The sequence below is a fragment of the Palaemon carinicauda genome, unplaced genomic scaffold (assembly GCF_036898095.1).
Source record: "Palaemon carinicauda isolate YSFRI2023 unplaced genomic scaffold, ASM3689809v2 scaffold766, whole genome shotgun sequence".
NCBI classification, from domain to species: Eukaryota; Metazoa; Arthropoda; class Malacostraca; order Decapoda; family Palaemonidae; genus Palaemon; species Palaemon carinicauda.
In genome coordinates, this window is record NW_027172056.1 from 62501 (window position 1) to 76695 (window position 14195).

Consider the following 14195-nt stretch of genomic DNA (forward strand, 5'->3'; position numbering starts at 1 on the left):
AAATAGTCTGCACCCATGCTTTACAGATTTTCCTCTGTCCTCATACACCTGACAACACTGAGATTACCAAACAATTCTTCTTCAGCCAAGGAGTTACTGCACTGTAATAGTTCAGTGGCCACTTTCTTGGTAAGGGTACAAGAGAGACTTTTGCTCTGGTGAGCAGCTCTTCTAGCTCTTATTCCTCTTGTTTTGTTAAAGCTTTTATAGCTTCTATACGAGATATTTATTTTAATGTTGTTACTCTTCTTAAAGTATTTTATTTTTCCTTCTTTCCTTTCCTCACTGGGCTGTTTTCCCTGTTGGACCTCCTGGGGCTATAGCATCCTGCTTTTCCAACTAGGGTCGTAGTCCAGCAAGTAATAATATATATATATATATATATATATATATATATATATATATATATATATATATATATATATATATATATATATATATATATATATATTACACATTGTCAAACCCACCTCGAATTCACGTACTTAGATATTCATTCAATTCCCAAATCCAATTAAGTATACCCTCTTAACAAGAACATAATTAATGAGAACAAAAAACCAATGCAATCTCATTACAAAATCAACCCCCGGATGACACACAATGATTGAAAGTGAGGAAAATCCACTAATATGGAGCAGAGGCTGATGAGTAAACATGAGTCAATTGTATAAAAGACTGGGAGAGACTTTGGCTCATCACATTCGATTCGACTTTATCAAACAACGATGGCGTTCAATGTAAGTTCTCTCATTCTTACAACGATTAATCAATTATCTAATGATGGAAATATAATTCACTTTATTTTCATATTCTTTTCAATATTATATTCATTATACTTAACAGATATAATCAAGTAACAGTCACATATTTTGCTTTTTGAGTATTAATCTATATCTTTAATTTTTTGCTTGTCATGGCATCTATAGATTCACCTAACACAAATACTCTATATTTAAAAAACTACTTACACTTAACAAAATCTAAAGTTATGAAAAGAATTCTTACTTAATTGAAGTTATTTCAAGCGAAAATTAGTATCCAAGTAACAATTTGATTCCCTTATTCTTAACATTGGTCGCAAACGCAATATAGAGGAAAGATGAACAAAAGCCATACAGTTAATGTATATGAAAAATGAGGATATAATAGCTATCAAGACATTGCCCAATTTAAGATTTACTTTTATTTTGAATAAAGAAAACATACGACTGATCACTTCTTTTTTCAGAGACTGGCAGTGTGTGTATTACTATCAATTGCAGCCACATCCCTAAAGGGGGTTAGCTGTGATCTGGCCCAGTCCTATGAAGCACCTACAGTGAGTGGTGGTCTTGGAGGTGGTTCTTCTTTTGGAGGACTTGGAGGATCTTCAGCTAGCAGTCTAGGAGGTGGCTCTGCTTCTGGAGGGTCTGTTTCTGGCAGTGGCTTTTTAACTGGAGGATATGGAGGCTCCAATTTAGGTTCTGGGAGTCTGACAGGAATTGGACTAGGAAGCTCTGCACTGGGCAACTTAGGACCTGCTTCTATCAGTGGACTAGCAGGGTCCTCAGGAGGAATATTCAGTGGTCTCACTACTGCAGGTGTAGGGAATTCATATAACAGTGGACTAGCAGGATCTTCTACAGGAATACTCAGTGGCCTAACTACCACTGGGCTAGGGGGCCTAACAAACACAGGGCTTGGAAATGTCATTAACACTGGACTTGGAGGAATTTCAGGAGGAAATTCACTAGGGAATCTTGGAATTTTCCCAACGATACCCCGTCCTGTGGTACCTATTCTTGAAGATCAACGTGAAGGACCCTAAGCCAATGGTGTTTACAGATTCAACTATGCAACTGGAGATGGCATCGTCCGCCAAGAGCAAGGATACCCCGAGGGAGGAATGGTGTCACAGCAGGGAGCATGGTCGTAAGTAACATTGATTATGTAATAGGTGTTACAATATAACAGAACTGGCTTGATTTTACTTAATTAGGTAAAGTTTAGTCTCCATATTAATATGATACCAATTCCTTGCAGATTTACCCATCCAGATGGCACTCCAACAACTGTAAATTTCGTTGCTGATGCCAACGGTTTTCGCATTAATTCCAATCGTGTGCCTCCCACTCCAGCACACGCCCTTGCTCAGATTGAAAAGGCACGTCTGGAAGACGCTTATGCTCAGAGTGAAAATGCACGTCTGGAAGACGCTCTAGCTTCAGGACTTGTAGGTACCGGCTCTCAGATACTTCCTGGATCTGGTCTCTCCCTCCTAGGAACTCAATTTACTGGCTCTAATTCTCTCATCTCAAACTCTGGATTACAGGGAGCTACTTATGGATCACAATCTAACCCAGGTTTCGTATCTGGATCTGGAACTCTACTGTCTGGATCTGGATCACTACTGTCTGAATCAGGATCACTGTCAGCAGGAATTCAAACTCCAAGCGCTACATACGGCTTGCCATAAATACCCTATTGGTGTCGCTTTAAACTTTAACAAATGATATTTGTCTTTTAATACCACAACTTCTGCTCGTATTTATGAAGTCATTAAAATATATAAAACTAATAATATAATTATTTTCTTTGTTTCTCGAAATTGATCTAATTGCAAGAATTAGTCCAAGGAAACTCGCTATGAGGACAACATTTATTTATAATAATTAATATCCAAGTTCTCAACATATTCATATATATGATAAAAGCTTTTTTTTAATACGACAATTAACTAATTCCGTATTTACTCCACCAGACAAAATTTCCGGATGCTAATGTAAAAGTAAATTAAAATATATCCTATCTACAGATGGTTCTCAAAAGAAAGATCTTTAGAATTTTCTGACAGATAATTCGATTCCTGTGACTCAAATTATTTCTGGCCTGATAAAAGCCAATCACCTAAATATTTAGATACTAGGTCTTTTAAATCACATGACTACTCAGAAAAGGAATTTTGGGTTAAATGGAAAAGAAAAACAGTTAATTATAACGAAAGATAAATAGTATAGAAGTGATAAAAGCATATAAGAGAAATGGATAAAGAATGGAATATGATTAAACAGATATAGAAGTAGTTGAAACATTTGTAAAATGAACACATGGGACAGAAGATAATTAAGGGACCTTTAGGAAGAGAATTGTACCATTTGGCTCTAATTAGATTGGGATAAGGCTAAAGATATTGGATAGGATTATAAAATTTAGGCCAAAAGATAAGCAATGGGTTCTTGATTAAAAAGAAAACACAATTTTAGGCAATCACTGAATGAAGCACCTAAAGATCATGAAATATGCAGGAGAAAGGTTAGCGTAGTCAAGAATAAAGATATAAAAAAGGAGCATTAAAATTTGTAAAGGTATTTAAAACGTTTTAAGAGAAATAAAAAAAAAAACTGTACAACAGCTACATCAATGTAAAAAGAGGGAGTATTAAGCATCAAGATCGCAGAATACAAAGTAAAGAGTGATTTCGCCAGAACTGAAAGCAGACCTGGATGGATGTAGAAAAGTGTTCTGAGGATTAGTTGAACACTGCATACAGAACAAAAGGCAATGAAGAAACAAGAATGAAAAAGGGTAATGTAAATTTGATAAAATAAAAAAAATATCTATGAGAACGTATGATAGACAATCAAAGAATTAACGTCAAGACATTACGATTTGAAGATGCTAATGTACACGGGTGATACTATGATTGCGGAGCTGGTAGGTTGGTTGATTTTAGATTGGACCATCTTACAACGAAAGGGACTACGGCCCTTGCAGGAAGGGAGCCCGTAAGTAAGATAATCTTGTGAAACAGTCATATCATATCAAAACACGAAAGACGGACAGGATGATGATGGGATGACAACAGCATAACGACTGACGTTAGAGTCAGAAGCCCAGGTGAGGGCGCTGCAAAGCAGACAATGCCTCCCCAAACCCGGTCCCTCCTTGGTCCTAGAGAAATTGACTTATTCTCATTGTAGGTCCAAAACGGAACTGCGGAGCTGACAGGGGTGTGTATGGTATGTGTGAATGAGTCAAAAGTTCCAAAAATGTAAATGCAGAGTCCTTACTCTAGAGTGGCCCGTGACGTGTTGTTGTGCACCCCGCGGGACTTTCCTATGTTACTAAAACTATAATTATTGATACCAGTACTCATCATTATCATCATTTAAAAATAATGAAGATGTCAGTTTTATGTAAACTTTTATAGTAAGAAAAATAAAGTAAGGAAGTATTCCAAAACAATCAGTATACAGTATTTTGGGCACTTGATATTTCTTGCATATATGTATTATCAAGCACCTCTAATTCACTTGGATATAGTAAAAGTTGGCCTAGAGTTGATGAATCGTTCCCCATGCTTGTTTTAGATAATAATTCAAAAGGGGATAGAAAAGACAGTAAGTACTCAAGGAGTATAATGTTGCTTAGTAAACCATGGACAGTTTATAGTAGTATTTTGATAAGAAAAATGGGGTGGACTCCATATGGATTAACATAAACAAAATAGTGTGACTCTGAAAAAGAAAATCATTATGTGGTACTATATTAGATCCTTATCTCTGGTTACAGCTTATTTCACCTTTACCTACACTTACACAGAATAGTCTGGCCTATTCTTTCCCCATACACTTGACAACACTGAAATTTTCAAACAATTCTTCTCCTCTCAAGAGGTCAACTACTGCAATTGTTCAGTGGCTACTTTCCTCTTGGTAAGGATAGAAGAGACCCTTTACTTATGGTAAACAGCTCTTCTAGGAGAAAAACACTTCAAAATTAAACCATTGTTCTCTAGTCTTGAGTAGTACCATAGCCTCTGTAACATGGTCTTCCACGGTTAGAGTTCTCTTGCTTGAGGTACACTCGGGCACACTATTCTATCTTGTTTCTATTCCTCTTGTTATTTTCAAGTTTTTATAGTTTATATATGAAAAATTTATTTTAATGTTGTTATTGTTCTTATACTTCCAATAGTTTTTCCTTATTTTCTTTCCTCACTGGGCTATTTTCCGTGTTGGAGCCCTTGGGTTTACAGCATCCTGCTTTTCCAACCAGGGTTTTAGCTTAGCAAGTAATAACAATAATATACACACACACACACACACACACACATATATATATATATATATATATATATATATATATATATATATATATATATATATATATATACACACACACACACATTACACACTGTCAAACCCACCGCAAGTCACGTACTTAGATATTCCTTCAATTTCCCAATCCAATTAAGTATAACATCCTAACAAGAACAAAATTAATGAGAACACAACACCAATGCAATCTCATTACAAAATCCCCCCCGGATGACACACAATGATTGAAAGTGAGGAAAATCCACTAATGTGGAGCAGAGGCTGATGAGTAAACATGAGTCAATCGTATAAAAGACTGGGAGAGACTTTGGCTCATCATATTCGATTCGACTTTATCAAACGACGATGGCGTTCAATGTAAGTTCTCTCATTCTTACAACGATTAATCAATTATCTAATGATGGAAATATAATTCACTTTATTTTCATGTTTTTTTTCAATATTATATTCATCATACTTATCAGATATAATCAAGTAACAGTCACATATTTTGCTTTTTGAGTATTAATCTATTTTATTTTTAATTTTTTGCTTCTCATGGCATTTATAAATTCACGTAACACAAATACTCTATATTTAAAAAACTACTTACAATTACCAAAATCTAAAGTTAAGAAAAGAATTATTACTTAATTGAAGTTTTTATAAGTGAAAATTAGCATCCAAGTAACAATTTGACTGATTCCCTTATTCTTAACATTGGTTGCAAAAGCAATATAGAGCAAAGATGAACGAAAGCCATACAGTTAAATTATATGAAAAATGAGGATATAATAGCTATCAAGATATTGCCCAATTTAAGATTTACTTTTACTTTGAATTAAGAAAACATAAGACTGATCACTTCCATTTTCAGAGATTGGCAGTGTGTGTATTACTATCACTTGCAGCCACATCCCTAAAGGGGGTTAGCTGTGATCTGGCTCAGTCCTATGAAGCACCTACAGTAAGTGGAGGTCTTGGAGGTGGTTCTTCTTTTGGAGGACTTGGAGGATCTACAGCTAGCAATCTTGGAGGTGGCTCTGCTTTTGGAGGATCTGTTTCTGGCAATGACTTTTTAACTGGAGGATATGGAGGCTCCAATTTAGGTTCTGGTAGTCTGACAGGAATTGGTGGGGGAAGCTCTACACTGGGTAACTTAGAATTTGCTCATATCAGTGGACTAACAGGTTCCTCAGGAGGAATATTCAGTGGTCTCACTACTGGAGGTGTAGGGAATTCATATAACAGTGGACTAGCAGGATCTTCTACAGGAATACTTGGTGGCCTAACTACCACTGGGCTAGGGGGCCTAACAAACACAGGGCTTGGAAATGTCATCAACACTGGACTTGGAGGAATTTCAGGAGGAAATTCACTCGGCAATCTTGGAATTTTCCCAACGATACCCCGTCCTGTGATACCTATTCTTGAAGATCAACGTGAAGGTCCCTATGCCAATGGTGTTTACAGATTCAACTATGCAACTGGAGATGGCATCGTCCGCCAAGAACAAGGATACCCCGAGGGAGGAATGGTGTCACAGCAGGGAACATGGTCGTAAGTAACATTGATTATGTAATAGGTGTTACAATATAAAAGAACTGGCTTGATTTTACTTAATTAGGTAGAGTTTAGTCTCCATATTAACATGATATCCTTTCCTTGCAGATTTACCCATCCAGATGGCACTCCAACAACTGTAAATTTCGTTGCTGATGCCAACGGTTTTCGTGTTAATTCCAATCGTGTGCCTCCCACCCCAGCACACGCACTTGCTCAGATTGAAAAGGCACGTCTGGAAGACGCTTATGCTCAGAGTGAAAATGCACGTCTGGAAGACGCTCTAGCTTCAGGGCTTGTAGGCACCGGCTCTCAGATTCTTCCTGGATCTGGTCTCTCCCTCCGAGGATCTCAATTTACTGGCTCTAATTCTCTCATCTCAAACTCTGGAGTTGAGGGAGCTACTTATGGATCACAATTCAACCCAGGTTTCGTATCTGGATCTGGAACTCTACTGTCTGAATCAGGATCACTGTCATCAGGAATTCAAACTCCAAGCGCTACATACGGCTTGCCATAAATACCCTATTGGTGTCGCTTTAAACATTAACAAATGATATTTACCTTTTAATACCACAACTTCTGCTCGTATTTATGAAGTCATTAAAACATATAAAACTAATAATATAATTATTTTCTTTGTTTCTCAAAATTGATCTAATTGCAAGAATTAGTCCATGGAAACTCGCTATGAGGGCAACATTAATTTATGATAATTAATATCCAAGTTCTCAACATATTCATATATATGATAAAAGATTTTTTTTTAATATGACAATTAACTGATTCAGTATTTACTCCACTGGACAGAATTTCCAGATGCTAATGCAAAAGTGAATTAAAATATATCCTATCTACAGATGGTTCTCAAAAGAAAGATCTTGAGAATTTTCTGACAGATAATTCGATTCCTGTGACTCAAATTAATTCAGGCCTGATAAAAGCCAATCACCTAAATGTTTAGATACTAGGTCTTTTAAATCACATTACTCAGAAAAGGAATTTTGGCTAAAATGGAAAAGAAAAACAGTTAATTATAACGAAAGATAAATAGTATAGAAGTAATAAAAGCATATAAAAGAAATGGATAAGGAATGGAACATGATTAAACAGATATAGAAGTAACTGAAACACTTGCAAAATGCACCCTTGTAGGACATGATAATTAAGAGACCTTTAGGAAGGGAATTGTACCATTTGGTGCTAACTAGATTTGGGTAAGGCTAAAGCAATTGGATATGATTATAAAATTTAGGCCAAAAGATAAGCAATGGGTTCTTGATTAAAAAGAAAACACCATTTCAGGAAATCATTGAATGATGCATCAAAAGATCATGAAATATGCAGGAGAAAGGTTAGCATAGTCAAGAATAAAGATATACAAAAGAAGCTGTAAAATTTGTAAAGGTATTCAAAACGTTTTAAGGATAATAAACTGAACAACAGCTACATCAATGTAGAACGAGAGAGTATTAAGCATCAAGATCCCAGAATACAAAGTCAAGAGTGATTTTGCCAGAACTGAAAACAGTCCTGAGTGGAGGTAGAAAAGTCTTCTGAGGATTTGTTGGACGCTACAGAAAGAACAAAAGCAAAGCAGAAGAAGCAAGAATGAAGAAGGTTAATGGAAATTTGATAAAATTTGAAAAAGAAAATACTCATGAGAACGTATGATAGGCAATTAAAATGTCCAAGAATTAATGTAAAGACATTATGATTTAAGATGCTGAGGTAGAGGGGTGATACTATGATTGTGGAGCTGGTAGGTTGGTTGGTTTTAGATTGGACCGCCTTACAACGAAGGGGATCAAAGGCTCTTGCACGAAGGCAGCATGTAAGTAAGGTAAGCTTGTGAAAGAGTTAGATCCTATCAAAACACGAAGGATGGACAGGATGATGATGGGATGACAACAGCATGACGACCGAGACCAGAGTCCTAAACCCAGTTGAGGGTGCCGCAAAGCAGACAACGCCTCCCCAACTCCGGTTCTTAATCGGTCATAGAGAAATTGACTTATTCTCATTGTAGATCCAAAACGGAATTGCGGACCTGACAGGGGTGTGTAAGGCATGTGTGAATGAGTTAAAGGTTCCAAAAATGTAAATTGGGAGTCCTTATTCTAGAGTAGGCATGGGTAGCCTGCAGCCCGCATGTGGCACGCGACGTGTTGTTGAGCGCCCCATAGGACTATCCTAGGTTACTAAAACAATAATTATTTATACCAGTACTCATCATTATTAACATTTAAAAATAATGAAAGATGTGATGTTTATGTAAACGTTTATAGTAAATAAAATAAAATAAGGAAGAATCGCAAAAAAAAAAATTGTAATTTGGGCAATTAATATTTCTTGCATATATGTATTATTATTATAATTCACTAGGATATAGTTAAAGTTGGCCTACAGTTGATGAACAGTTCCCCGTTGAGATACTACCGCTGGAGAGTTATGGGGTCTTTTGACTAGCCACACAGTAGTACATTGGACCCTTCTCTCTGGTTTACGGTTCATTTTCCTTTTGCCTACACACACACACACACATACACCGAATAGTCTGGCCCATTCTTTACATATTCTCCTCTGCCTCATATACCTGACAACACTGAGATTACCAAACAATTCTTCTTACTGCACTGTAATTGTTCAGTGGCCACTTTCATCTTAGTAAGGGTAGAGGAGACTCTTTAGCTATGGTAAGCAGCTCTTCTAGGAGAAGGTCACTCCAAAATCAAACCATTGTTATCTAATCTTGGTTAGTGCCATAGCCTCTGTACCATGGTCTTCCACTGTCTTGGGTTAGAGTTCCCTTGCTTGAGGGTGCACTCGGGCACACTATTCTATCTAGTTTCTCTTCCTCTTGCTTTGTTAAAGTTTTTATAGTTTATATGAGATATTTATTTTAATGTTGTTGCTCTTGAAATATTTTATTTTTCTTCGTTTCCTTTCCTCAATGAGCTATTTTCCCTGTTGGAGCCCTTCGGCTTATAGAATCCTGCTTTTCCAACTAGGGTTGTAGCTTGACTAATAATAATAATAATAATAATAATAATAATAATAATAATAATAATAATTATTATTATTATTATTATTATTTCAAAGGAGATGGAGAAGGCAGTAGGTACTCTATGGTTATAAGTTGCTTAGTAAACCATGGATGGTTTATAGCAGTATTTAGATAAGGAAAGTGGTGTAGACTCCATAAGGATTAATAGGAGCAAAATAGTGTGATTTGACAAAGAAAATCATAATGTGGTTTAGGCAACATTTGTGAGAACAGTTTGAATGTAAAAGGCAAAGAAGTTTCAATAACTTCAAGTGACTTAAATTAACTTAAAAAAAGACCTTAAAATTAAATTTATGGGGTCAGTGTCAAGGGTGTAAATCAAGTATAAAGCACAGGTTTATTGAAACCAAACATAATTTGGTATGATAGAATTGGAAAATGTGTAAACAAGAGTGACTAGCTTGGTTTAAAGTGGGTTTGGGGAAATGTTTTCTTGTCTTTATTCGAATTTTTTACAGATGAAGTAATGAGAAAGATCAAAAGATTTGACAAGAAGACACTTTTTGGGATAAGGAAATATGTAGTCCATGAAGTGTGGAATGTTTGAAGTTTACAGCTGAAGCAGTGGTGGTTGAGAATAGTTAAGACAGGTTGGTCAAGTAAGTAAAGAGGTCTGAAGTGAATGAAGGAGTAAGGTTACATGGGTATATGGAAACCAGCAAAATGAAAAATGGATATTGGAAAATTGCAAATGGTTGAATCACATATGCATTTGAGAGCATTTGCAGCAATAGTAGGAAGATGAATTATGTAAAATGAAAAAGAAAACAAGTATAGTGAGTTAAGAAGGTTGAATCATATATGCATTTGAGAGCATTTACAATAATAGTAGGATGATGAATTATGGAAAATAATAAAAAGGAAGTATTATAATGAGTTAGGAAGAATGTTGAATCATATATAACTTTGAGTGCATTTACAATAAAAAAAAAATGTATAATGAGTTAAAAAGAAGGCTGTGGAAAAAATAGAAAGATGCTAAGAGGGTCTAAAGAACTAACATAACTAGAATTTGTGAAGGGATTGTTGAGACAACTTTTACAAATGTTGAAACCAAATGAAAAAATATGGGTTGAAGCTGTCGATAGTTCACTAAGTATTGTAGGTGGTTTAAGAGAAATTGAAATAATAAGATGGTGAAATAAGTGATTGTGGTAGATAGCTTATCCTAAGTGAGTTCAACAAACAGATGGCAAAGATGGTTTGATCATGTGCAAAGAATACTTATTATAAGCCAGGACGAAGGTGAGGCGTGACGAGTGGAATCAGTGCTGGCATAGAAGGACAATAGTGGATAGGAAAGATCTAATGCCTGGATGAGATAAATAATATTGCGGGTGTAAGGGTTCAACGTGATGCTTATGAACCCCATCTGAAGGTCTGTGAAATGACTAACATTATGGAAGTTTTATGCCAAGGGGGTTCACTCATGATTCAGCAGATGAAAGTACAAATTTGGCAGTTATCAGTTTCATGGTTTTTATTTGTAACCAGTCATTGTTTAGGAAAGTTACTTATGTTGGATACATACATAAATACATATATATATATATATATATATATATATATATATATATATATATATATATATATATATATATATATATATATATATATATATATATATATATATATATATATATATATATATATATATATATATATATATATGAATATATAAATATATGTGTGTATGTATGTATGTATGTATATATAAATGTGTGTATGTATATAGATTTGTCCTTTTCGTGCATTAAATACACAGACACACACGCACACATACGTTGGGTCCTTCTCTCTGGTTACGGTTCATTTTCCCTTAGCCCTCCCCCCCACACACACACACAAAATAGTCTGGCCTATTCCTTACAGATTCTCCTCTTTCCTCATACACCTGACAACACTGAGATTACCAAACCATTCTTCTTCACCCAAGGGGTTAACTACTGCACTACAATTGTCCAGTGGCTGCTTTCCTCTTAGTAAGGGTAGAAGAAACTCTTTAGCTATGGTAAGCAGCTCTTCTTGGAGGACACTCCAAAATCAAACCATTGTTCTCTAGTCTTGGGTAGTGCCATACCCTCTCTACCATGGTCTTCCACTGTCTTGGGTTAGTTCTCTTGTTTGAGGGTACACTCGGGCACACTATTCTATCTTATTCCTCTTCCTCTTGTTTTGTTAAAGTTTTTATAGTTTATATAGGAGATATTCATTTTAATGTTGTTACTCTTGTTAAAGTATCTTATTTAACCTGTTTCTTTTCTTCACTGGGCTGTTTTCCCTGTTGGAGCCCCTGGGCTTATAGCATCCAGCTTTTCCAACTAGGGTCGTAGTTTAGCAAGTAATAACAATATATATATATATATATATATATATATATATATATATATATATATATATATATATATATATATATATATATATATATACACACATCATATATATATATATATATATATATATATATATATATATACATACATACATACATACATATATATATATATATATATATATATATATATATATATATATATATATATATATATATATATACATATATATATATATATATATTACACACTATTAAACCCCAACGTCACGTACTTAGATATTCCTTCAATTTCCAAATCCAATTAAGCATACCCTCCTAACAAGAACAAAATTAATGAGAACACAACACCAATGCAATCTCATTACAAAATCCCCCCCCCCCTTTGACACACTATGATTGAAAGTGAGGAAAATCCACTAATGTGGAGCAGAGGCTGATGAGTAAACATGAGTCAATCGTATAAAAGACTGGGAGAGACTTTGGCTCATCACATTCAATTCGACTTTATCAAATAACGATGGCGTTCAATGTAAGTTCTCTCATTCTTACAACGATTAATCAATTATCTGATAATGGAAATATAATTTACTTTATTCATATTATATTCATTATACTTAACAGATAGTATGCATAGTCAAGCAACAATCACAAATTTTCCTTTATGAGTATTAATCTATATTTTTAATTTTTTTGCTTGTCGTGGCATTTATAGATTCACGTAACACAAATACCCTATAGTTGAAAAACTAATGAAAAGAATTCTTACTTAATTGAAGTTTTATAAGTGAAAATTAACAACATCTTGGTCCGCTTATTCTTATCATTGGTCGCAAAGGCAATATAGAAGAAAGATGAACAAAAGCCATACAGTTAATGTATATGAAAAATTAGGATATAATAGCTATCAAGAGATTGCCCAATTTAAGATTTACTTTTACTTTGAATAAAGAAAACATACGACTGATCACTTTCTTTTTCAGAGGTTGGCAGTCTGTGTATTACTATCAGTTGCAGCCACATCCCTAAAGGGGGTTAGCTGTGATCTGGCTCAGTCCTATGAAGCACCTACAGTCAGTGGAGGTCTTGGAGGTGGTTCTTCTTTTGGAGGACTTGGAGGATCTTCAGCTAGCAATCTTGGAGGTGGCTCTGCTTTTGGAGGATCTGGTTCTGGAAGTGGCTTTTTAACTGGAGGATATGGAGGCTCCAATTTAGATTCTGGGAGTCTGACAGGAATTGGCCTAGGAAGCTCTGCACTGGGCAACTTAGGACTGGCAGGGTCCTCTGGAGGAATATTCAGTGGCCTCACTTCTGCTGGTGTAGGGAATTCATATAACAGAGGACTAGCAGGATCTTCTACAGGAATACTCAGTGGCCTAACTACCACTGGGCTAGGGGGTCTAACAAACACAGGGCTTGCTAATGTCATCAACACTGGACTTGGAGGAATTTCAGGTGGAGATTCATTTGGGAATCTTGGAATTTTCCCAACGATACCCCGTCCTGTGGTACCTATTCTTGAAGATCAACGTGAAGGACCCTATGCCAATGGTGTTTACAGATTCAACTATGCAACTGGAGATGGCATCATCCGCCAAGAACAAGGATACCCCGAGGGAGGAATGGTGTCACAGCAGGGAGCATGGTCGTAAGTAACATTGATTATTAATTAGAGTTACAATATAACAGAACTTGATTGATATTACTTAATTAGGTACAATTTAGTCTCTATATTAACATGATACCCCTTCCTTGCAGGTTTACGCATCCTGACGGCACTCCAACAACTGTAAATTTCGTTGCCGATGCAAACGGTTTCCGTGTGAATTCCAATCGTGTGCCTCCTACCCCAGCGCACGCCCTTGCTCAGATTGAAAAGGCACGTCTGGAAGACGCTTATGCTTCACAACTTGTAGCTGCTGGCTCTCATATTCCTGGATCTGGCCTCTCCTTCACTGGATCTCAATTCACTGGCTCAAATTCTCTCATCTCAAACTCTGGATTACAGGGAGATACTTATGGATCACAATTTAACCCAGTTTTCGGATCTGGACCTCTGCTATCTGGATCTGGATCTGGATCTCTACTGTCTGGATCAGGATCACTGTCATCAGGAATTCAAACTCCAAGTTCTATATACAGCCAGCCATAA

The 14195-nt window shown here is 35.9% G+C and overlaps 3 protein-coding genes across 3 annotated transcripts; all 3 read left to right on the forward strand.

The window, feature by feature from the left end:
* The first annotated feature begins 728 nt into the window (after positions 1 to 728).
* LOC137637469 (uncharacterized) lies at positions 729 to 1810 on the forward strand. The gene is made up of 2 exons (XM_068369656.1): positions 729 to 740; positions 1232 to 1810. The coding sequence occupies exons 1-2, from the start codon at positions 729 to 731 to the stop codon at positions 1808 to 1810; spliced, it is 591 nt and encodes a 196-aa protein (XP_068225757.1).
* A 3637-nt stretch (positions 1811 to 5447) lies between these two features.
* Positions 5448 to 7164, forward strand: LOC137637470 (PE-PGRS family protein PE_PGRS4-like). Its single transcript, XM_068369657.1, has 3 exons — positions 5448 to 5459; positions 5959 to 6641; positions 6753 to 7164. The coding sequence occupies exons 1-3, from the start codon at positions 5448 to 5450 to the stop codon at positions 7162 to 7164; spliced, it is 1107 nt and encodes a 368-aa protein (XP_068225758.1).
* A 5399-nt stretch (positions 7165 to 12563) lies between these two features.
* Positions 12564 to 14195, forward strand: LOC137637471 (loricrin-like). The gene is made up of 4 exons (XM_068369658.1): positions 12564 to 12575; positions 12668 to 12670; positions 13027 to 13691; positions 13802 to 14195. The coding sequence occupies exons 1-4, from the start codon at positions 12564 to 12566 to the stop codon at positions 14193 to 14195; spliced, it is 1074 nt and encodes a 357-aa protein (XP_068225759.1).